At 42.4% G+C, this 25,061-nt stretch overlaps 1 protein-coding gene and 1 long non-coding RNA gene across 3 annotated transcripts in view; one reads left to right on the forward strand and one right to left on the reverse strand.

The window, feature by feature from the left end:
* The window catches only part of LOC118390343 (protein phosphatase 1H-like), a 52,010-nt gene extending 51,083 nt beyond the window's left edge, over positions 1–927 (reverse strand). For both annotated transcript variants that reach the window (XM_035780799.2, XM_035780800.2), the window contains exon 1: positions 269–927. In XM_035780799.2, coding sequence (XP_035636692.1) covers positions 269–501 — 233 coding nt within the window. In that variant the 5' untranslated portion in view covers positions 502–927. The remainder of the gene's footprint in view (positions 1–268) is intronic.
* Positions 515–22,618, forward strand: LOC118390344 (uncharacterized). Its single transcript, XR_004826938.2, has 4 exons — positions 515–602; positions 21,731–21,791; positions 21,915–21,967; positions 22,091–22,618. It is a non-coding gene; the product is annotated as an uncharacterized LOC118390344 (long non-coding RNA).
* Positions 22,619–25,061: the final 2,443 nt, after the last annotated feature.

The following is a 25,061-nucleotide window of genomic DNA, read 5'->3' on the forward strand; positions in this document are numbered from 1 at the left end:
GGTGATTTGACAATCTTTGGTTTAAAAAAACGTAAATCCTAAATAAATAAATATCACTTGCGGGCAAGTTTTGGCACAAGGGCTGCCTGTTGCCAACCCATTGCACTAGTGTGGCAGGCTACGCTGACAGACGCAATTATAGCCTATTCCCATGGAACTAACCGGGGCACAATCAAATGAGGTTGATGTTTACGCTTCCTCTGGTGCAGGTAGTGCAATGTGCATGTTGTAACCTGCTGCGATTTAATAAAGATGGACGCATACTTACTCTGCATAACCAGTGGCCCACGGCAGCCTCTTCGTCTCTTTCAGAATGAGTATCGGCCGAGCAATATGATCCGCCGAGCACTCGATTTCATCCGGTGACAGTCCCAGAAACTCCGGTCTTGTGTACGGGTATTTCAGCGGTAAATCGGAGCCACCGAGAGGTTCACTGTTCGAACTGCCAGCCATCATACCGCCCATAAAATTGGCCACAGCTGATTTCACCCGGGTGAGCATGTTCTTGCTGCAGCGTGTGTCCAAGCAATGCTAATGCCGGTGTCCCCTCTCAGAATATCGCCTTGGCTCGGCGGCGCGTTTTGCGGAACGCAACGGTTCAGGTATGCACCTCTCTCTATCAAATCATTCTGTACCGAATGAACGCGGAAATAAACTCATGGTGAGCACAGTCATGTGACAAACCGTTTGCTTGCTGGATTAGGTCGCGTACCTATCGCGCTATGACCGTGAGCAGCTATTATTGGCAAAGCGCCAGTAGGTGAAAAATGTAGGCTAATTATCCTGGAATGCCGTGGCAGGTAGGCAACAGTAGACTGCTACAACAAGAACCGAAGGCAATGTACAGTGAAAGATACTTCAAACCAAGTGTTTGCTTGCCCTGAAATGCTCCATGCTCAGACCCTCAAAATATGGCGAGTGAAGTCAGCTGACAGATAGCCTATATCCTCTTTGGAATAGCCTACATCCTCTTTGTAGTAGCCTAGTTGGTCTCCTTTTCTGCACGACAAAGCATTTTCTGCTCATTCTATTTGAGACTCTCCCACATCACATGCTCTTCTCAGTCATGTCAAAGTTGTCCTTGTCCCATTTTCATTTTGTGTAATGGGAATAGAACTTCCACTAGCCTATGTGTCTTTTAATTAGGCTATTATGGAATAACCAGGTAAATACCAATGTTATAGTAACCATATCTATCGAGTTATGATGTTCTATGATCAATACATTTGTTTTCCTGTGACTAGGTGATGGGAAGATTTGACTATATTAACTAATGTATTATGGTAGTATTTTCCAGATCTAGTTTCTCCTTATGGAAGGAGCCTCTCAATGAGAAATGAGGAACTCCTGAGACACTGCAGATGCCAAACTGGCAGCATAGATCGATCTTTAATTCATGGGTTTGTCTTTTAAGAGGTTCATTGACCTAATTACAGACAGCCAATCAGATTAAATATATCAGACCATCTAGAGGTATATATTTCTATGCAGACAGTCAAAATGATGCTGCCTGTGATTATGTTCTATATAAAACAAGTGTTAGTCCTTTTTTAATATTTTGTTGTTACAGCCTGGGTTTAAAACGGATTAAATTGGAGGGGAAAAAATTCACTGGCCAACAAACAATACCCCATAATGTCAAAGTGGAATTATGTTTAAAAACAATATATACAAATTAATTAAAAGTTAAATGTCTTCAGTCAAGTATTCAACCCCTATGATATGACAAGCTTAAATAAGTTCAGTTGTAAAAAAGTCAGATAACAAGTTGCATGGACTGAGTGCAAAAAAGTGCTTAACATGATTTTTGAATAACTACCTCATAACTTCCTCAGTCGAGCAGTGAATTTCAAACACAGATTCCATCACAAAGACCAGGGAGATTTTCCAATGCCTCGCAAAAAAAAAACCTGACATTTTAGCATGGTGAAGTTATTCATTGAACTTTGGATGGTGTATCAATACACCCAGTCACTACAAAGATACAGGCAATTTTCGTAACTCAGTTGCAAGAGAGGAAGGAAACCGCTCAGGGATTTTACCATGAGGCCAATGGGGACTTTAAAACAATTAGTTTAAAGCTGCAACATGTAACTTTTTGGGGCAACCCAACAAAATTCACAGAAATGTGAGTTATAGATCTGTCATTCTCATTGAAAGCAAGTCGGAAGCGATAGATCTCTTCTATGTGCTACAGTATTTCTATGCTTTACGTTTTTGTGTCTTTTGCTTAATTTTTTTACATCTGCTTTAAACATCTGAAAATACAATATTTTATTATAAACATGCATCCTGTTTGCAAACAAGGCACTAAAGTAAAACTGCAAAACAATTGTTTGGTACCACTCTTCATATTTTCAAGCATGGTGGTGGCTGCATCATGTTATGGGTATGCTTGTCATCGGCAAGGACTGGGGAGTTTTTCAGAATAAAGAAACGGATTGGAGCTAAGCACAGGCAAAATCCTAGAGGAAGACCTGGTTAAGTCTGCTTTCCACCAGACACTGGGAGATGAATTCACCTTTCAGCAGGACAATAACCTAAAACATAAGGCAAAATCTACACTGGAGTTGCTTACTAGGAAGTCGGTGAATGTTTCTGTGTGAACTTGAATAACTTCACCATGCTATTTTCTACTTGAAAATACAGTACTGTATATGGCAAGACCTGAAAATGGTTGTCTAGCAATGATCAAGAACCAATTTGACAGAGCTTGAAGAACTTTGAAAAGTATAATGGGCAAATGTTGCATACTGGGTGGAAAGCTCTTAGAGACTTAGACAAAAGAGATATTATATCATTCTGTATTTCATTTTCAATAAATTTGCAAAGAAAAAGCATGTTTTCACTTTGTCATGGGGTATTGGGTGTAGATGGGTAAGCAAGAAAATCTACCTAATTCATTTTGAATTCAGGCTATAACACAAAAAATTTGGAATAAATCAAGGGGTATGAAAACTTTCTGAGGTACTATATATCCTAGTTTCAAAAGGAAGTCTGGATGATTTCCTTTCTTGCTGCTGCCAGACGCTTTATCAGAAATATCAGAAACATGACAAATCAATTATTACGGACTTCTGTTGTCTGCAAAATGAGCTCAAATCAATCAGGCTCTTCTTTCCTCTGACAGACAAGTATTGAAATCCAGAATCAACCCAGTCAACTCACTTATATTGCTGGTTGAATTTAAAGGCTCAGCATCTTCAGGATTGTTGTTTTATATAATATTATTTATGCTCAGAGCTATAGGGTGTATTCAAGCACACTAAGGTCAGAACAAACATGCTAGGGTCTTGGGCATGCAGCCATGACTGGGTCAGTGTTAGCTGAGATTGATCAGATTTTTTAAAAACATTTTATTTCACCTTTATTTAACCAGGTAGGATAGTTTAGAACAAGTTCTCATTTACAACTGCGACCTGGCCAAGATGAAGCAAAGCAGTGCGACACAAACAACACCACAGAGTTACACATGGAATAAACAAACACAATAGAGGGAAAAAAGTATATATACCATGTGTGAAAATGAGGTAAGGCAATAAATAGGCCATAGTGGCAAAATAATTACAATTTAGCAATTAAACACTGGAGTGATATATGTGCAGAAGATGAATGTGCAAGTAGAGATACTGCGGTGCAAAGGAGAAGAAGAAAAAAACAGTATGGGGATGAGGTAGTTGGATGGGCTGTTTACAAATGGGCTATGTACAGGTGCAGTGATCTGTGAGCTGCTCTGACAGCTGGTGCTTAAACTAGTGAGGGAGGTATGAGTCTCCAGCTTCAGTGATTAAAAAAAATATATATTCTGTATATTATTATTTTTTTGCAATACGTTCCAGTCATTGGCAGCAGAGAACTGGAAGGAAAGGCGGCCAACGGAGGAATTGGCTTTGGGGGGTGACCAGTGAAATATACCTGCTGGAGCGCGTGCTACGGGTGGGTGCTGCTATGGTGACCAGTGAGCTGAGATGAGTCGGGGCTTTACCTAGTAAAGACTAAAAGATGACCTGAAGCCAGTGGGTTTGGCGACAAATATGAAGCGAGGGCCAGCCAATGAGAGCATATAGGTCACAGTGGTGGGTAGTAGATGGGGCTTTGGTGACAAAACGGATGGCACTGTGATAGACTGCATCCAATTTGCTGAGTAGAGTGTTGGAGGCTATTTTGTAAATGACATTGTCAAAGTCAAAGATCGGTAGGATAGTCAGTTTTACGAGGGTATGTTTGGCAGCATGAGTGAAGGATGCTTTGTTGCGAAACAGGAAGCCAATTCTAGATTTAATTTTGGATTGGAGACGCTTAATGTGAGTCTGGAAGGAGAGTTTATAGTCTAACCAGACACCTAGGTATTTGTAGATGTCCACATATTCTAAGTCAGAACCGTCCAGAGTAGTGATGCTGGATGGGCGGGTAGGTGCTGGTAGCGATTGGTTGAAGAGCATGCATTTAGTTTTACTTGCATTTAAGAGCAGTTGGAGGCCACGGAAGGAGAGTTGTATGGCGTTGAAGCTCGTCTGGAGGTTAGTTAACACAGTGTCCAAAGAAGGGCCAGAAGTATACAGAATGGTGTCGTCTGCGTAGAGGTGGATCAGAGAATCAGCAGCAGCAAGAGCGACATCAATGATGTATACAGAGAAAAGAGTCGGCCCGAGAATTGAACCCTGTGGCACCCCCCTGCCAGAGGTCCGGATAACAGTCCCTCTGATTTGACACACTGAACTCTGTCTGACAAGAAGTTGGTGAACCAGGCGAGGCAGTCATTTGAGATACCAAGGCTGTTGAGTCTGCCGATAAGAATGTGGTGATTGACAGAGTCAAAAGCAGTTTGGGTCTAGAGTGTCTCCCCCTTTGAAGAGGGGGATGACCGCGGCAGCTTTCAATCTTTGGGGATCTCAGACGATACAAAAGAGAGGTTGAACAGGCTAGTAATGGGTTTTGCAACAATTTTGGCTCATAATGTGTTTTGCCTTCCACCCAGGACAACGGATCGGATCCCAGCCGGCGAACCAAAACAACATTGCGGTAAAAGGGGCAAACCAAGCGGTCTTCCGGTCAGGCTCAGGAGACGGGCACATCGCGCACCACTCCCTAGCATACTACTCGCCAATGTCCGTATATCTTCCCCCCCCCAAGCAGACACATCGATGGCCCTGAACAAACTTTATTTGACTCTATGTAAACTGGAAACCACATATCCTGAGGCTGCATTCATTGTAGCTGGGGATTTTAACAAGGCTAATCTGAAAACAAGACTCCCTAAATTCTATCAACACATCGATTGTGCAACCAGGGCTGGTAAATCGCTGGATCATTGTTATTCTATCTTCTGCGACGCATATAAGGCCCTCCCCCGCCCTCCTTTCGGAAAAGCTGACCACGACTCCATTTTGTTGCTTCCAGCCTACAGACAGAAATAAAAACAATAAGCTCCCGCGCTCAGGTCTGTTCAACGCTGGTCCGACCCATCTGATTCCACGCTTCAAGACTGCTTCGATCATGTGGATTGGGATATGTTCTGCATTGCGTCCAACAACAACATTGACGAATACGCTGATTCGGTGAGCGAGTTCATTAGAAAGTGCATTGGTGATGTTATACCCACAGCAACTATTAAAACATTCCCAAACCAGAAACTGTGGATTGATGGCAGCATCCCCATGAAACTGAAAGCACGAACCACTGATTTTAACCAGGGCAAGGTGACCCGGAAACATGACCGAATACAAACAGTGTAGCTATTCCCTCCGCAAGGCAATCAAACAAGCTAAGCGTAAGTATAGAGACAAAGTAGAGTTGCAATTCAACGGCTCAGACACGAGGTATGTGGCAGGGTCTACAGTCAATCACGGATTACAAAAGGAAAACCAGCCGTCGCGGAGCAGGATGTCTTGCTCCCAGACAGACTAAATAAATTCTTTGCACCTGCGGACTGCAACCGACGTGAGTAAAACATTTAAACGTGTTAACCCTCGCAAGGCTGCAGGCCCAGACGGCATCCCAGTCCTCAGAGCATGCATAGACCAGCTGGCTGGTGTGTTTACTGACATATTCAATCAATCCTTATCCCAGTCTGCTGTTCCCACATGCTTCAAGAAGGCCACCATTGTCCCTGTTCCCAAGAAAGCTAAGGTAACTGAGCTAAACGACTACCGCCCCGTAGCACTCACTTCCGTCATCATGAAGTGCTTTGAGAGACTAGTCAAGGACCATATCACCTCCACCCTACCTGACACACTAGACCCACTCCAATTTCCTTACCGCACCAATAGGTCCACAGAGGACGCAATCGCAAACACACTGTCCTAACCTATCTGGACAAGAGGAATACCTATGTGAGAATGCTGTTCATTGACTACAGCTCAGCATTTAACACCATAGTACCCTCCAAACTCGTCATCAAGCTCGAGACCCTGGGTCTCGACCCCACCCTGTGCAACTGGGTACTGGACTTCCTGACGGTCCGCCCCCGCAGCAGCGCCTCTTCCATCTCAGGAGGCTGAATAAATTTGGTTTGTCACCAAAAGCACTCACAAACTTCTACAGATGCACAATCGAGAGCGTCCTGTCGGGCTGTATCACCGCCTAGTACGGCAACTACTCCGCCCACAACCGAAGGCTCTCCAGAGGGTAGTGAGGTCTGCACAACGCATCACCGGCGGCAAACTACCTGCTCTCCAGGACACCTACACCACCCGATGTCACAGGAAGGCCATAAATATCATCAAGGACAACAACCACCCGAGCCACTGCCTGTTCACCCCGCTATCATCCAGAGTGCGAGGTCAGTACAGGTGCATCAAAGCAGGGACCGAGAGACTGAAAAACAGCTTCTATCTCAAGGCCATCAGACTGTTAAACAGCCACCACTAGCATTGAGTGGCTGCTGCCAACATACTGACTCAACTCCAGCCACTGTAATAATGGAAATTTATGTCCAAAAAAAATGTATCACTAGCTACTTAATATAATGTTTACATACCCTACATTACTCATCTCATATGTATATACTGTACTCTATATCATCTACTGCATCTTGCCATCTTTATGTAATACATGTATCACTAGCCACTTTAAACTATGCCACTTTTATGTTTACATACCCTACATTACTCATCTCATATGTATATATTGTAATCGATACCATCTACTGCATCTTGCCTATGCCGTTCTGTACCATCACTCATTCATATATCTTTATGTACATATTCTTTATCCCTTTACACTTGTGTGTATTAGGTTGTAGTTGTGGAATTGTTTGGTTAGATTACTCGTTGGTTATTACTGCATTGTCGGAACTAGAAGCACAAGCATTTCGCTACACTCACATTAGCATCTGCTAACCATGTATGTGACAAATAAAATTTGATTAATTGTAGAAAGAGAGGGTCCAGATTGTCTAGCTCTGCTGATTTGTAGGGGTCCAGATTTTGCAGCTCTTTCAGAACATCAGCTATCTGGATTTGGGTGAAGGAGAAATGGGGGAGGCTTGGGCAAGTTGCCCAACTGCCTGTGTATATTGGTTCCCTTCCCTGAGAAGCTGCATATCGTGGGGGCTATTCGATGCTAATGCAGTGCGCCACAGGATGTTTTTGTGCTGGTTAAGGGCAGTCAGGTCTGGAGTGAACCACGGGCTATATCTGTTCCTGGTCCTACATTTTTTAAATGGGGCATGCTTATTTAAGATCGTGAGGAAAGCACATGTGAAATGAACGTCAATATCTGGCATGTAACTGGCATGTAGTGGAACACATGAGAGAAGAATGCCCGAAACAGTCTGTGTGTGATGAAGAGGAGATCTCAATTGCCAATGATAAGTAATAGTGTTTAACATCTGGTGTTTGAGGTTTGTTACAGGAGTTAGATACAATACAGTAGTAGATTTGCTCAAGGGGTTTACAGTTGACTTCTTGGCATTATGGGTGTGTGTTATTCCCAAGGGAAAATAATACCTTTGCTACCTCCCTGTTCTACCAACCTGAATGAACATAACGCTATACCCTAGACGTGTTGGTTTCAAAAATAGAGGCATTTTTTAAGTATTTTTCCATTGTCAGCCAAGAGTGTCTGAAAATGTTCCTACTTTTTGACATTATAGTCATTTAGCAGACACTCTTATCCACACCAGTGATCAGTGACCTGACTGACAAACAGCTGGATGATTGGTCAGGCAGCTTGTGTTGTTGTATTGTGAGTCGTGTCTTGTTGGCTGTGATCCCATCTCCACACTAGAGCTTTATTTATTTATTCTGGTCCAGCAGAAGGAGCTCTGGCTGTGATTTTTATCAGCTTTTTTCCTTCAATTTGAACGCTTTTAACGGCTTTTCTTGCGTCACAAGAATGTTATTTTTCCATTAATTTAGGGTCAAATCCTTACTTAACCTCTGTGTTAAATTAACATTGGATTGACGTCAATGCCTAATGCACCTGAAAATCAGTTATGTTGAATACTGTATTCACACTACAAAAACATCTCATCAGATTTGTGATCTCTCTCTTTTTCTCTCTATCCCTCTCCCTCTCTGTGTTTTGTTTGAGTTGGAGGTCTGTCTTCAGAGAGGGATAGACCATCTCTGTTTTGTCATGAGTGGATTATGCCTGTGATGAGACAGTGAAGGGATTGAGGGAAGAAGCCACTGGCCTGGCCTGCCCTTGTCATAGGGTGTGTGTGAGAGAGACACCAGAAGTCCCCACAAGCATAGTAAACAATCAAAACATTTACCAACTGGGGACATTTTGTTTGTCCTCACAAGGTCAATGCTATTTCTAAGGGGGTTAAGGTTAGGGTTATAATTAGGGTTAGGGTTAATGTTAGGTTTTTGGGTTAGCGTAAGGGTAAGAGTATGAGTTAGGGTTTAGGGAAAATAGGATGTTGAATGGGACTGAATTTTGTGTCCCCACAAGGTTAGCTGTACATGAGTGTGTGTGTGAGAGAGAGAGAGACACCAGAAGCCCCGACAAGAATAGTAAACAAACAAAGCATTTACCAATGGGGACATTTTGTTAGTCCTCACAAGGTTATATTCTATTTCTAGGGGGGGTTAAGGTTAGAATTAGTGTTAGGGTTAGAATGAGGTTTAGGGCTAGGGTTATTTTTGGGGTAATGTTAGTGTAAGGGTATGAGTAAGGGTTTAGGGAAAATAGGATGTTGAATGGGACTGAATTTTGTGTCCCCACAAGGTTAGCTGTACAAGTGTGTGTGTGTGTGGTGTGTGTGTGTGTGTGTGTGTGTGTGTGTGTGTGTGTGTGTGTGTGTGTGTGTGTGTGTGTGTGTGTGTGTAAAGAGAGGAGGTGGGGGCGCTAGATATCAGTCCACTAGGCCTAAAGATGGGCGGGACACAGATGGATGGACAGACAGACTGTCATCCACTCATTCAAGAGCCTTAACTACACCATCAGATTATCCATTTTCTGTGTGTGCGTATCATGAGTCATGGTAATGACTCGACAAAGCTCAGAGCTTTGCACAGTGCTTTGTTCAGCTGATTAGAGGATCTGACCAGCTGTGCATTAAGAAGAGGAGAAGGTGGTAATGGATCAGCATACCAGGATCACATTGAGACAATGCATCCAGGTTTCCCTCCTCCAGTCCTCCGGTACATCCAACATACACATTTTTATTGTTGCCGTGGACAAAAAAAACTGATTGAACAAGGGCTTGATGATTAGTTGACAAGTAGAATCAGGTTTGCTTGTCTGGGGCCACAGCAGAAATATATTCTGTTGGGGGTACCACTGGGCAAGAACTGAATTAACGTTGTTTCCACATAATTTCAACCCAAAAAAATATAAGTGATGACATTGAATCAATGTGGAAAACTCATTGGATTTGCAAAAAGTCATCAACGTAAGGTCATTTCATGTTTTAACCAAAATCACATGACATGGTGACATTTTTGGTTATTTTCACGTTGAATTCACAATAGTTGACAACTCAACCAAATGTAAATCAAAACTAGACGTTGAACTGACATCTGTGCCCAGTGGGTAGACCAATATTCAGTTAGTGAAATCAGGGATTTGTTGGTAAAACAGCGTGTTAATAATATCAGTGACAGAGACTGGATTTAACCTGGGACAGCTCAAATGCACTCTTCCTGACTGTCCGGTGTTGTTCTAACAGCCATAAGAACCTTGCAAATCTTACTGCTGCCCGTGTGCCACAACCATGTAACAGCAAAGTAAAGTAATAGCAGTTTTAGTGTGTGTGTGTGTGTGTGTGTGTGTGTGTGTGTGTGTGTGTGTGTGTGTGTGTGTGTGTGTGTGTGTGTGTGTGTGTGTGTGTGTGTGTGTGTGTGTGTGTGTCAAATAGTAGTATATTCCTTGTATGACCACCAGGTGTCACCAAGCTCATTCAGAATCTTCCAAGGAAATTCGTCTGACATGTTCATCTGGCTTCATTCACACCAGAGATCCCAGTAGTTATCAGCAGTGGATTGAGTAAGTGTGTTGGATTAGATAAAAGCATGGCGGGACTTCACAAACAACCCCTTTGAGACTTTTTTTGTTGTTGCTTTTTACAGTCCTTGACCTTTTGTCTTAGCTGATAGGGCCCTTGGCTTTTAATAACATGACTGAATGAGTGTGTCTAGTGTGTTTCTCATCACACCCAATGTGATTCTGTGTGGCTACAGGGACCTGTATTGGAGGCAAGCTGTGAGTGTGTTGACAGATATTTAGTAGGAGCAAACTGGCATCCGATTCCTTTCCCATCTGCTGAGTTTCAGGGTTAAGCTGTGGATGTTCTAACAGACTCCGTAGGGATCCAGTCCTGGGCCATTGTTATTTTTATTACTGTGTGTGCGTGTGGTTATGTGTTTCTCTGTCTGTCTGGAAAACTGGACAGTGGAAAACTCCACTTTTCACTCACTGTTAGAAGTTGCAATATTGTACTAACAGAAGAAACCATTTATTTTCTGAGAATATGGCCATAAATGAGTATTCAAAGAAGAAGAATTCAACAAAAACCTGAATTACTGCGTCTGATCTCATCACTGCCCAGTCACTATGCAGAGGATATCTGGCATCCAAGCCTTGGCTGCAGTCTATGAACATCCACAAGAAGGCAGGCAGTGAATAACTGAGCCTCTGTAGAGGAGCCAGCGCCGAGAGAAGCCTGTGCTGTGCTTACATTTATTAACCTTATATTACATTTTCTCACCTCCACTATGTGTTTCATACTCCTATGCCAGGACATTCACGAAGGCCAACCCCGTAAATATCCATCTTTATCAGTCCTAATTCCTTTTTACAAAGTAGAAAATATAAATGCAGCACTTCCTGCTACGCTGATGTACTGTATTTCTCATGGAGGGATGTCACACATTCTGTGTGTGGGTGCAGTGTGTTTAATTGAAGACATTCCCCGATAAACCCATCTTCACACAAACGCCAGGGAATCTTGAAATAACCCAGGAGGTTGCTGAGGGAAGCAGTGCTCATAATAATGTCTGGAATGGAGTAAATGGAATGACATCAAACACATGGAAACCAAGTTTTGATACCATTCCATGAATTCTGTTCCAGATATTACTATGAGCAGGTCCTCCACAGTTAAGGTGCCACCAGCTGCCTGGGGACAGTACCACAGGAGGTTGGTGGCACCTTAATTGGGGAGGACGGGCTCATAGTAATGACTGGAGCGGAGTGGGTGGAATGGTACCAAATACATCACACACATTGTTTCTATGTGTTTGATGTCGTTGCATTCACTCTGTTCTAGCCATTATTATGTGCCGTCCTCCCCTCAGTAGCCTCCTGTGGACAGTACATATTCTAAGTTGACTAGGCAGGTGAAGGTGGACTGAGTCAGTTACAGTGAGTAGCTCCCTGATGGATTGCATTGGTTCCCATGACAGTCGTGTTGCTTTGAAGAGTCGACCCGTTTCACCTTAACTGGGTAGGTAAAGTCTATTTATTGAAGTCATTACACAGTAGGTGTGAACAGGCCTACTGTAAATCAATATTTTAATAACGGGTTTAAGTAATCTCACATAATTCCGTTAGATTATTTATGCACATTCATTTTGATTGTGCCCAGGTATACCTTTGCCTTGTTTATGGTACAAATGTGAAAACATATTCCTGTCCCTACTGTATAACTGAGTGTAGAACACAATGCCAGGGTAAGCCACTGACTGTAGTGCAGACATGTCTAACACAACGATGTTCCCCAAGAGAATTTGAAGGTTTGATCAATTCCATTAAGCACATCCTAGACTTGCCTCTCTCTGTGGATGGCATTGAGCAGCAGTCAATCTTATATAAGCTTCGTAACAATCAATGTTTCATTTTATTCTCAGATTCTATGATCCTGTAAGGTAAAATGCAGGCATGCTCACAATACTGCATGCCACAACAATATGGAAATAGATCATTTATTAATTAATCAATAGTTATGTTCCCACAGGGGTTGTTCTATAGATCATTTGGCCTAATGAAGTACACACGGTACATTTCACCACATATGGGCTTTCAGGTTCTGTTCCAGTGAAATGTTATGACACACAATATCATAAACTATGAGAACTAACTCAGACTAACATCAGAACAACACCTTGTCATTCATTCAGGTCCAATTAATATTAACCGATTATACCATAATGTTATATAAACAACTGGAAGGCTTGTCTGTCTCAGGTTGCGTCCCAAATTGTACCCTATTCCCTATAGAGCCTGGTTAAAGGTAGCACACCCTCAATCTGTTCATTAATCATTAGCGAGGACATGACCATTTGGTTGGGGTTTCCAGGTAAGAATAGCTTATGCGTGTTACTCTTGTTCCCTGCATGTTTCACTCTGTTGCTGCTGAATGCATATGAAGACCTTCCACATTGTTCTGTTATTTATCAATGATGTTGCTTTGAGAGGCTTGAGCTACTGTTTCTGTTTCAAGTCTTTAGGTACTTACTTTGTTTCCAAACTTCTTTTCCCGCCCGGTTAGGCTGGCTGTCTCTGGCTGTGTGGGCTGACGGTGTGCCTGGTAGCATCCATCTCACTTTCCTGGCTCTGCCTTTGATTAGTGGTTGCGCGCCTGGCCTCTGAGCTCACTGAGAAAGACTATTGTCGGTCATCCACAGGCCCTTCACCCTGTGTTTCCAGACACATTAAACCACCGCTTTTATTAATACACTTCAGATATGACATTTTACTCTTCCTGGAATTCTTCTGTGAAATTCACCCCCTTGCCATTTAAGGCCCCTGCCAATCCATGCTTATTTAAAAAAAATTGTTTAGTTGCACTAATGTTAATGTTTTAGCATTTGTGGCACAAGTCCCAGAACCAATATTAACATTTTTCGTGCATCATATCCAAAGGTTTCTAAAAATGTATGCCTGAAAAAGCTAAAATCGGTACCATGACTTTTAGGCATTTGTTGTACATATCCCATTTTAAGTTATGGTACGGATATAATTTTTCACGCATCATGTTCAAATCATCTGTGGCTTTCTTTGAGCTTTCAGATGATTTGGACATGATGTGCAAAAAATGCTAATATCAGTACCAGGACTTGGATGGGATTTTTGCCACAAATGCTAAAATGTTACCATTTGGAAACAGTGGCATGTAAACTAAACCAAAATCACAGATTGCTGTCAAACCTTGTCCATAGACTGCTTACAGGTTATGGAAACCTATGTCCTTTAGTAATTTGGGTGAACTATCCCTTTAAGAAATGGCAAATGTTTAGTTTCACAACACCGGCATGTTTTGTGGAATCTCTATACATATTCTGCTCATCTCTTGTAACATCCACTTCTGTCCCAGGAAACAACAGCCTAGCAGCTGTGTTACTTTGTAAGTTCTATGTGCTCCAAGAGGTCATTCCTACGAAGAATTCTGACCCACAGTTCTAGGAACAGATGACTTATGGGTATAGAGTAAGCTGACTTAAGAGCATGTTGACAGTTTAGATTAGCCGTCATAATGAAAGTACACTTCAGCCATGCACTGCCCCATATGTGCACTGCAGTTGGTAGTGAGAGAGAATAGCTAACCAGTGGTAAATCAGTACTTCGCTCTGACATTTTTACTGTATTCATTCTTGTGAATTGGCAACAATGTGGGGTATTTAAAATGCTATTGATAAATAGATTACAATGTTATAGTTCACTTGACCTTTGGCGTAACAATAGCACAGGAAGGGGAGACTGTTGTTATAGTGTGGAAGCGGACATGTTGCAGGAGAGCTTGGTCTCTGGGAGGTCCTCTTCATGAAGCTGTGGAGGCATCCCAAATGGCACCCTATTCCATTTAAGTTGCACAACCTTTGTCCAGTAGTGCACTATAGGGTGTCATTTGGGATGCAACCCATGGGTGGGTGAGACACTTCCTTTACAATTGAAGGGCTTGTTAAAAACACACTCTGGTCCTCTTAACTTTACGACCTAACTTCCAGATTGAAGTGTGTCAGAGACTCATCTCTCCTGTTATAGCTCGTGTTATCTTGTACAGTATGTCATAAAATGTAACATTGAACTAAGATTTTCACCCAAAAAATAAACTTCATTATTTGTATTGTAAATCTTGAATAAATAGTAAGGTGATCTGCTGTACCCCTGACCATTACGTTAAGAAGAGGGAGAGAGAATTCCTCCTACAGCTTTTCTGAACCTAATGGTCTCATATATATATATACACTGCTCAAAAAAATGAAAGGGAACACTAAAATAACACATCCTAGATCTGAATGAATGAAATATTCTTATTAAATACTTTTTTCTTTACATAGTTGAATGTGCTGACAACAAACTCACACAAAAATGATCAATGGAAATCAAATGTATCAACCAATGGAGGTCTGGATTTGGAGTCACACTCAAAATTAAATTGGAAAACTACACTACAGGCTGATCCAACTTTAATGTAATGTCCTTCAAACAAGTCCAATTGAGGCTCAGTAGTGTGTGTGGCCTCCACGTGCCTGTATGACCTCCCTACAATGCCTGGGAATGCTCCTGATGAGGTGGCGGATGTGTCTCCTGAGGGATCTCCTCCCAGACCTGGACTAAAGCATCCGCCAACTCCTGGACAGTCTGTGGTGCAACGTGGCGTTGGTGGATGGAGCGAGACATGATGTCCCAGATGTGCTGAATTGGATTCAGGTCTGGGGAACGGGCGGGCCAGTCCATAGCATCAATGCCTTCCTCTAGCAGGAACTGCTGACACACTCCAGCCACATGAGGTCTAGCATTGTCTTGCATTTGGAGGAACCCAGGGCCAACCACACCAGCATATGGTCTCATAAGTGGTCTGCGGATCTCATCTCGGTACCTAATGGCAGTCAGGCTACCTCTGGCGAGCACATCAGGGCCTGTGCGGCCCCCCAAAGAAATGCCACCCCACACCATGACTGACCCACCGCCAAACCGGTTATGCTGGAGGATGCTACAGGCAGCAGAACGTTCTCCACGGCGTCTCCAGTCTGTCATGTCTGTCACATGTGCTTCATCTGTGAAGAGAACACTCTTGGTGTTCTCTGGCAAATGCCAAACATCCTGCACGGTGTTGGGCTGTAAGCACAACCCCCACCTGTGGACGTCGGGCCCTCATACCGCCCTCATGGAGTCTGTTTCTGACCGTTTGAGCAGACACATGCACATTTGTAGCCTGCTGGAGGTCATTTTGCAGGGCTCTGGCAGGGCTCTTCCTGCTCCTCCTTGCACAAAGGCGGAGGTAGCGGTCCTGCTGCTGGGTTGTTGCCCTCATACAGCCTCCTCCACGTCTCCTGATGTACTGGCCTGTCTCCTGGTAGCGCCTCCATGCTCTGGACACTACGCTGACAGACACAGCAAACCTTCTTGCCACATCTCTCATTGACGTTCCATCCTGGATGAGCTGCACTACCTGAGCCACTTGTGTGGGTTGTAGAATCCGTCTCATGCTACCACTAGAGTGAAAGCACCGCCAGCATTCAAAAGTGACCAAAACATCAGCCAGGAAGCATAGGACCTGAGAAGTGGTCTGTGTTCACCACCTGCAGAACCACTCCTTTATTGTGGGTTTCTTGCTAAATGCCTATAATTTCCACCTGTTGTCTATTCCATTTGCACAATAGCATGTGAAATGTATTGTCAATCAGTGTTGCTTCCTAAGTGGACAGTTTGATTTCACAGAAGTGTGATTGACTTGGAGTTACATTGTGTTGTTGAAGTGTTCCCTTTATTTTTTCAGCAGTGTATATACACAGAGTGGCTTGTGAAAGTATTCACCCCCGCTTGGCATTTTTCCTATTTTGTTGCCTTACTACCTGGAATTAAAATAGATTTTTGGGGGTGTTTGTATAATTTGATTTACACAACATGCCTACCACTTTGAAGATGCAAAAATATTTGAAACAACACAACAACAACAAACTTGAGCGTGCATAACTATTCACCCCCCCCAATGGTAATACTTTGTAGAGACACCTTTTGCAGCAATTACAGCTGCAAGTCTCTTGGGGTATGTCTCTATAAGCTTGACACATCTAGCCATTGGGATTTATGCCCATTCTTCAAGGCAAAACTGCTCCAGTTCCTTCAAGTTGGATCAGTTCCGCTAGTGTACAGCAATCTTTAAGTCACCCCAGATTCTCAATTGTATTGAGGTCTGGGCTTTGACTAGGCCATTCCAAGGCATTTAAATGTTTCCCGTTAAACCACTCAAGTGTTGCTTTAGCAGGGTCATTGTCCTGCTGGACTGTGAACCTCTGTCCCAGTCTCAAATCTCTTGAAGACAAAACCTCCCCTCAAGAATTTCCCTGTATTTAGCACCATCCATCTTTCCTTCAATTCTGACCAGTTTCCCAGTCTCTGTCGATGAAAAACATCCCCACAGCATGATGCTGCCACCACCATTCTTCACTGTGGGGATGATGTTCTCGGAGTGATGAGGTGTTGGGTTTGCGCCAGACATATCGTTTTCCTTGATGGTCAAAAAGCTCAATTTCAGTCTCATCTGACCAGAGTGCCTTCTTCCATATGTTTGGGGAGTCTCCCACATGCCTTTTGGCAAACACCAAACGTTGTTGGTTATTTTTTTCTGGACACTCTTCCTTAATAAAGCCCAGCTCTGTGTAGTGTACGGCTTAATGTGGCCTTATGAACAGTTGCTCCAATCTCCGCTGTGAAGCTTTGCAGCTCCTTCAGTGTTATCTTTGGTCTCTTTGTTGCCTCTCTGATTAATGCCCTCCTTGCCCGGTCTGAGAGTTTTGGTGGGCAGCCCTCTCTTGGCAGGTTTGTTGTGGTGCCATATTCTTTCCATTTTGAAATAATGGATTTATTAGTGCTCCGTGGGATGTTCAAAGTTTCTGATATTTTTTAAAAACCCAACCCTGATCTGTACTTCTCCACAACTTTGTCCCTGACCTGTTTGGAGAGCTCCTTGGTCTTCACAGTGCTGCTTGCTTGGTGGTACCCCTTGCTTAGCGGTGTTGCAGACTCTGGGGCCTTTTAGAACAGGTGTGTATATATACTGAGATCATGTGACAGATCATGTGACACTTATATTGCACACAGGTGGACTTTATTTAACTAATTATGTGACTTCTGAAGGTAATTGGTTGCACCAGATCTTATTTAGGGGCTTCATAGCTAAGCGGGTGAATACATATGCACACACCAGTTTTCCGTTTTGTATTTCTTAGAATTTTTTTAAACAAGTTATTTTTTTCATTTCACTTCACCAATTTCGACTATTTTGTGTATGTCCATTATATAAAATCAATTTAAATTACAGGTTGTAATTCAACAAAATAGGAAAAACGGTAAGGGGATGAATACTTTTGCAAGGCACTGTATATACACACACATTTATGTATATACAGTACCAGTCAAAAGTTTGGACAGACCTACTCGTTCCAGGCCATCAGACTGTCAAATAGTCATCACTAGCCGGCTACTCAACCCTGCACCTTAGAGGCTGCTGCCCTATATACATAGACGTGGAATCACTGGCCACTTTAATAATGAAACACTAGTCACTTTAATTAATAATGTTTACATACTGCTTTACTCATCTCATATGTTTTTACTGTATTTTATTCTAAAGTATCTTTGTCAATGCCACTCTGAGATTGCTCGTTCTAATTTATATATTCTTAATACCATTATTTTTCCTTTAGATTTGTGAATTGTTAGACACTACTGCACTGTTGGAGCTAGGAACACAAGCATTTCGCGACACCCTCAATAACATCTGCTAAATATGTGTATGTGACCAATACAATGTGATTTGATATACAGTACCAGTCAAAGGTTTGGACAAATCTATTGATTCCAGGGTTTTTCTTTATTTTTGCTATTTTCTACATTGTAGAATAATAGTGAAGACATCAAAAATATGAAATAACACATATGGAATCATGTAGTAACCAAAAAAGTGTTAAACAAATCAAAATATATTTGAGATTCTTCAAAGTAGCCACCCTTAGCCTTGATGACAGCTTTGCACACACTTGGCATTCTCTCAACCAGCTTCATGAGCTGGAGGGAGTCTGGAATGCATTTCAATTAACACGTGTGCCTTGTTAAAAGTTCATTTGTGTAATTTATTTCCTTCTTAATGCGTTTGAGCCAATCCGTTGTGTTGTGACAAGGTAGGGGTGGTAAACAGAAGAGAGCCCTATTTGGTAAAAGACCAAGTCCATATTATGGCATGAACAACTCAAATAAACAAAGAGAAACAACAGTCCATCATTACTTTAAGACATGAAGATCAGTCTATCAGGAAAATGTCAAAAACTTTGAACGTTTCTTCAAGTGCAGGTGCAAAAACCATCAAGTGCTATGATGAAACTGGCTCTCATGAGGACCATCACCAGAAAGGAAGACTCAGAATTACCTCTGCTGCAGAGGATAAGTTCATTAGAGTTAATTGCACCTCAGATTGCAGCCCAAATAAATGCTTCACAGAGTTCAGGTAACAGATACATCTCAACATCAACTGTTCAGAGGAGACTGTATGAATCAGGTCTTTATGGTTGAATTGCTGCAATGAAACCACTACTAAAGGACACCAATAATAATAAGAGACTTGCTTGGGCCAAGAAACATGAGCAATAGACATTAGACGGGTGGAAATCTCTCCTTTGTTCTGATGAATCCAAATGTGAGATTCTTGGTTCCAACCGCCGTGTCTTTGTGAGACGCAGAGTAGGTGAACGGATGATCTCAGCATGTGTGGTTCCCACCGTGATGCATAGATGAGGAGGTGTGAGGGTGCTTTACTGATGACCCTATCTGTAATTTATTTAGAATTCAAGGAACACAACCAGCATGGCTACCACAGCATTCTGCAGCGATACGCCATCCCATCTGGTTTGCATTTAGTGGGACTATCATTTGTTTTTCAACAGGACAATGACTCAACACACCTCCAGGCTGTGTAAGGGCTATTTGACCAAGAAGGAGTGATGGAGTGCTGCATCAGATGACCTGGCCTCCACAATCACCTGACCTCAACCCAATTGAGATGGTTTCCCGGACAACCCAAAGATTCCTAGATGCCCTTCCAGACTCCCTCCACCTACCCAAAGACGTCAGAGTACAAAAATTGGTTAGCCAGCTGAGTAACTAAATTTAACCTTGCGTAATACCCTAGATGCAGTCGCACCCCTAAAAACAAAAAACATTTGTCATAAGAAACTAGCTCCCTGGTGTACAGAAAATACCCGAGCCCTGAAGAAAGCTTCCAGAAAATTGGAACGGAAATACGCCATACCAAACTGGAAGTCTTCCAACGAGCTTGGAAAGACAGTACCGTGCAGTATCAAAGAGCCCTCACTGCTGCTCGATCATCCTATTTTTCCAACTTAATTGAGGAGAATAAGAACAATCCAAAATGTATTTTTGATACTATCGTAAAGCTAATGAAAAAGCAGCATTCACCAAGAGAGGATGGCTTTCACTTCAGCAGTGATAAATTCATGAACTTCTATGACGAAAAGATCATGATTATTAGAAAGCTAGTTATGGACTCCTCTATAAATCTGCGTATTTCTCCAAATCTCAGTTGTCCTGAGTCTGCACAACACTGCCAGGACCTAGGATCAAGGGAGACATTCAAGTTTTTTACACATTCATGACAATAGTAATGGCCTGTAAAACTTTCAAGCTGCATACTGGACCCTATTCCAACTAAACTACTGAAAGAGTTGTTTCCTGTGCTTGGCCCTCCTATGTTGAACATAATAAATGGCTCCCTATCCACTGGATGTGTACCAAACTCACTAGAAGTGGCAGTAATAAAGCCTCTCTTGAAAAAGCCAAACCTTGACCTAGAACATATAAAAAAAACTATCGGCCTATATCGAATCTCCCATTCCTCTCAAATTTTAGAAAAAGCTCACTGCCTTCCTGAAGACAAACAATTTATAGGAATCGCTTCAGTATGGTTTTAGATCCCATCATAGCACTGAGACTGCACTGTTGAAGGTGGTAAAATTACCTTTTTTAATGGCATCAGACCAAGACTCTGCATCTGTCCTCGTGCTCCTAGACCGTAGTGCTGCTTCTGACATCATCAATCACCACATTCTTTGGAATGTGAGATTGGAAACGCAAATTGGTCGACATGGACAAGTCCTGGCCTGGTTTAGATCTTATCTGTCCGAAAGATATCAGTTTGTCTCTGTGGATGGTTTGTCCTCTGACAAATCAACTGTAAGTTTCGGTGTTCCTCAAGGTTGAGTTTTGGGACCACTATTGTTTTGACTATATATTTTACCTTTTGGTGATAACATTATGTTTCCGAATGACAACTTTCACTGCTATGCGGACGATACACAGCTGTACAATTCAATGAAACATGGTGAAGCCCCAAAATTGCCCTCCATGGAAGCCTGTGTTTCAGACATAAGGAAGTGGATGGCGGCAAATTCTTTACTTTTAAACTCAGACAAATCAGAGATGATAGTTCTAGGTCCCAAGAAAAAAAATAGTTATTCTGTTGGATCTGACCATTAATCTTGATGGTTGTACAGTCATCTCAAATAAAACTGTAAAATGAATATGCTTGTAGAAGTAAAAAGTGATTATATTACTGTGTGTGTGGGGGGTGTGAGAGATGGACCAGATAGTGTAAGAGAATGGGACATGTTTCCTGCCATTGTAGGATGGAGGTTGTTTACTTCCCTTGGTAATGTAACAGCCAAATTGGCAAGAATCTGCTGTGGAGCTATCACTACATAGAACATGATGATCAAAAGGGCTCTTAATCTGAGGGAGTTCCAATGCAGATGTTTTCATCCCAATATCAAATAATTTCTGGCTAACAATTAAGTACCTTACTGTGATTGTTTTCAATGAAAATAGTCCAAAAATTAAGAAAGTGCTCTCTTACCAAAGAGCCATTTCTCAAACAAGAATTTTGCTAGGACTGCCTGGGAGTGGTCTGAGTGGGGAAGGGGAAACTGAGAGTTTGCTGGTTTTGAAGGTTTGGAATTCTCATTCCTATTGGTGTATTAACTCATTTTTCACATGGTGAATTCACCATGGAAGTCCAAAGCTCCATCCCATCAAAAAAAGAAACAGCGCTTACACTAAAAGGGCATCATCATTTCACAATTCATAGTATTATTCCAACCTCATAGAGTGGAAATATAAGAATATAAGTACATAAAACACTGAGGTTTTTAACTGCACTGGGCCTTGAAGCAATCGCAAAAGTCTTAGCGGACTAATTTGAGGATCATATGTTACATCTTATCTAAGATTATGATATCGATAGTTTATTCCCTTCTCACTCTCTTAGCAATTGAAACATGCAGGATGGAATCGAGACAGAAACATGTGTATCACACCATCATAGCGAGGTAAGTTTCAGATATGATACTATATAGTGTATCCATCTGTCTCCAGGAGAGAACACTGTTTCCAGTGTATCTGTGACCTGCATGTTATCAATCAGAGATCACTCACTGTTTTGCCTTCTTTAGCAACCTACTTTCCCCTCTGCTGGAGGTGTAGATGAATCAAACACCACACAGAGGTACAACAGCCTTTGTTGATGAATAAATGTACACACTTCACAGACCGTCAGCTGCATTGATTATTTGTTACGTTCCCCAATTTCTGTGTTGTGGGTTTGTGTATATGTATGTGTGTATTTCAGGAAATGGCTTCCTGGATTCCCCCAAGCAGCTGATTGGTCAGCCGCATTGCAGATTGGAGCTCTGATCCCGCCCTCTCGTTAGGGGATACAGCTGTCGGCAATTACAAACTCCTTCTGAAGCTGGATAAAAGCCAGTGTTCCTTTGTTAGGAGAGAAAGCGTCTAGGATGTCCTGTGTTGGTTGTTGAGCAGAGGCAGTTTTGTTGGAAGTATTTTGTAGCTGCTACTTCTGAGGTATATGTGTGACAATAGGACTTAGTGTTTGTGATTATTGAAATAGTTAACTTTAAGTTTGTATTATTCTGTTTAATTTGTTCCCAGGGGGGAAGTGGGAGGCGTGCGGGAATACATATACCCGTAGTATGTACTCTGTCTATGCACAGTAGGTAAGACCTGGGCGGACCACCCCCTGTATTTAGGTTAGCACGCCAGGTGGCTTTAAGGTTATGTAATGGGTGGGTAGGCAGGTAGGTAGGAGAGGGGACTCTTAACTTTTTACTTTTTTTGGTTTGGTTCTGTCCAGCCACTTTTCCCCACATTACCATTTTAAGGAAATAAATTCCCAGTAAATGGTAATATTCTCTGCCTCTGTCATCCTTACCCTCGCATACCGTTTCACTCCACAGGGAGTTGAGTGTAGCAGGGTGTTGCGTTCCCTCCAAGAGGTGTGCTCGTAATAGTATTGTATGTAATTATTGTTATAAAAGTTAATATCATTCACACTCACAGAAACCTAATATCAGAGCCAATATGATGATTTCAAAATAATGGTAGTTGGTGTACTGAATGAACACTGTTTTTCTACTGTACCACTTGGAGTGTGTACAGTACACTTTTCTTTCTCAATACATTACTTTTCAGTCTTACATACACTGTATTTCCAAATTCATTGCTACATGTCTACATTCATTGAGTGTGATTCTTTCTCAATCCCTGCGTGTGATTTCTATGGATAATCCCAACCGACCTGTCAGATGACCTAGAATTTGGACTTCTCTTCGTTTCCATGCTGTATTCCAATATCTGTCAAAGCCCACAGTTCCTGGCTGATAACTCTCTGCTCTTAAAGTTTACATATTTTGAATGTAACATTTATTGAATAAGGTGAGTCAATTAAGAACAAATTCTTATTTACAATAATAGCCTACCAAGAGGCAAAATGCCTCCTGTGGGGGCTGGGATTAAAAATGTAGAACAAAACACATCACAACACTGCATAAAGAGAGACAAAACAACACAGTATGGCAGCAACACAATACGACAGTAGCACAACATGATATAAACATTGTTAGGCAGAGACACCGCTGTCTGATCGGAAACCTCTGACCACTAGCATGAGATGTTTTGGCATCACTAGCCTTCAAGGGGTTGGAGACTTGGCGTGGCCAATGAGATGCAGGGAGATTGCCAGGTTGGGAATCGGAGACACCTCCATCCTCCACGCTATCCTTCAGGACTCCTTGTCACGGAAACCCTGTGCACTCAGTGTTGTCAACCCCAACCAGACTATCTGATAATATCTCGCTGGATGGGCCTCAGCTTGTTCCGGCCCATTTCACACAATCACACTAGTATAAGGATGTCCCCTACCCCACCCACATAACCAGGCTATCTGGCTTGGTTGGTATTGGTATCCGACCAGGGTTCAAGTAGTATTTGACATATTTCAAAGTACTTTATCTGTGCTTGATTGAGCTTATCTGGACCAACAGAACCAATTAAATTAAGCCTTTAAAATCGATAGATCAATATATAACCAAGTAACCAGGAGAGAGTGAGCAGCCAGTTATTCACAACAGTGAACCAATCTGTGAGTGGAGCGACGCTGAGATTCGAGCTCAACACGCCATGGCTTCCCTTAGAGGAAAAGACGAAGAACAACTCGGTGATGCAAATGAGAGCAGCAAACAGCTAGAGGATATGCAGGACACATAGTTAAAATACTCTCAATGTTCACCAAAACAAACTGTTAGTCTGTTGATAAGGTTGATTTGCTCGTGGGGAAAGTGGAGTCTATCGGATCAGATATGCATATACAGGGCCGGTACATGGACGAACAAGACAACAAAACTGGCCTTCTGGAAACCTAAGTGCAAACTTTAGAAGATGAACTGGATCAGCTCGAAAACAGATACAAAATAACATAAGAACATTGTTCTTACTGGAGGATGAGGAAAAATGGGAACTTTCCAACTATGTGATTAAGCTGATATCGGAGGAGCTTGACGTGGAGGTGTCGCCGGAGGATCTGGAGCGATGCCATCGGATCGCCGTGAAGCAGAAGAATGCCAAATACCCTTGCATGGTAATGTTTTAGCTGTGGAAATATCAGACCAGGGTCAACATTCTGAGGGCACAGGGGGAAAGGAGATTAAGATCCAGGACCAGTCCATTCAATTCATCCAGGACCTACTGGTAGACTGAGGAAGAAACGCCAGCAATTAATTCCGATCAGACAGTCACTTGAGGAAAAAGGGATTAAGTCTCATCTCTGATTCCCAGCAGTACTATGGGTATGGAAGGGAACCCAGAGAATGGAGTTCACAAGCACTGACGAAGCCATGAACAGGCTGCAGGAAACCTTTCCAGTTGAAAGAGAGCCCAGTGCCCCCAGGGGTGGCAGAAGCAGCAAAAAATTAAAAGCACACTAGGCCACATACAGTGATGCCCAAGACAAGCTTACCGTATATTGATATAATATTCCTTCCCCATCCCCCAATACAATTTAGACTCTATTGTACCCAAGTAACTGTTTTTCTCTAGAAAGTACCATATAATTAGTAGATGCCAATGAGATACATGGACACTGAAAGGACAATACAAAAGAGGATATATAGCATGTAACTCAATAATTGTCAATAATTTTTCTATGGGTGTGTGTGTGGGTGGGAGAGTGTGAGTTGGGTGGGAGAAAGGGGGGAGAACAGGGAAGGGGTGATGGAGAGGGATGGATTTGGTTTGGAAGAGAGAGA

The sequence above is a fragment of the Oncorhynchus keta genome, chromosome 26, assembly GCF_023373465.1.
Source record: "Oncorhynchus keta strain PuntledgeMale-10-30-2019 chromosome 26, Oket_V2, whole genome shotgun sequence".
Classification (NCBI taxonomy): Eukaryota; Metazoa; Chordata; class Actinopteri; order Salmoniformes; family Salmonidae; genus Oncorhynchus; species Oncorhynchus keta.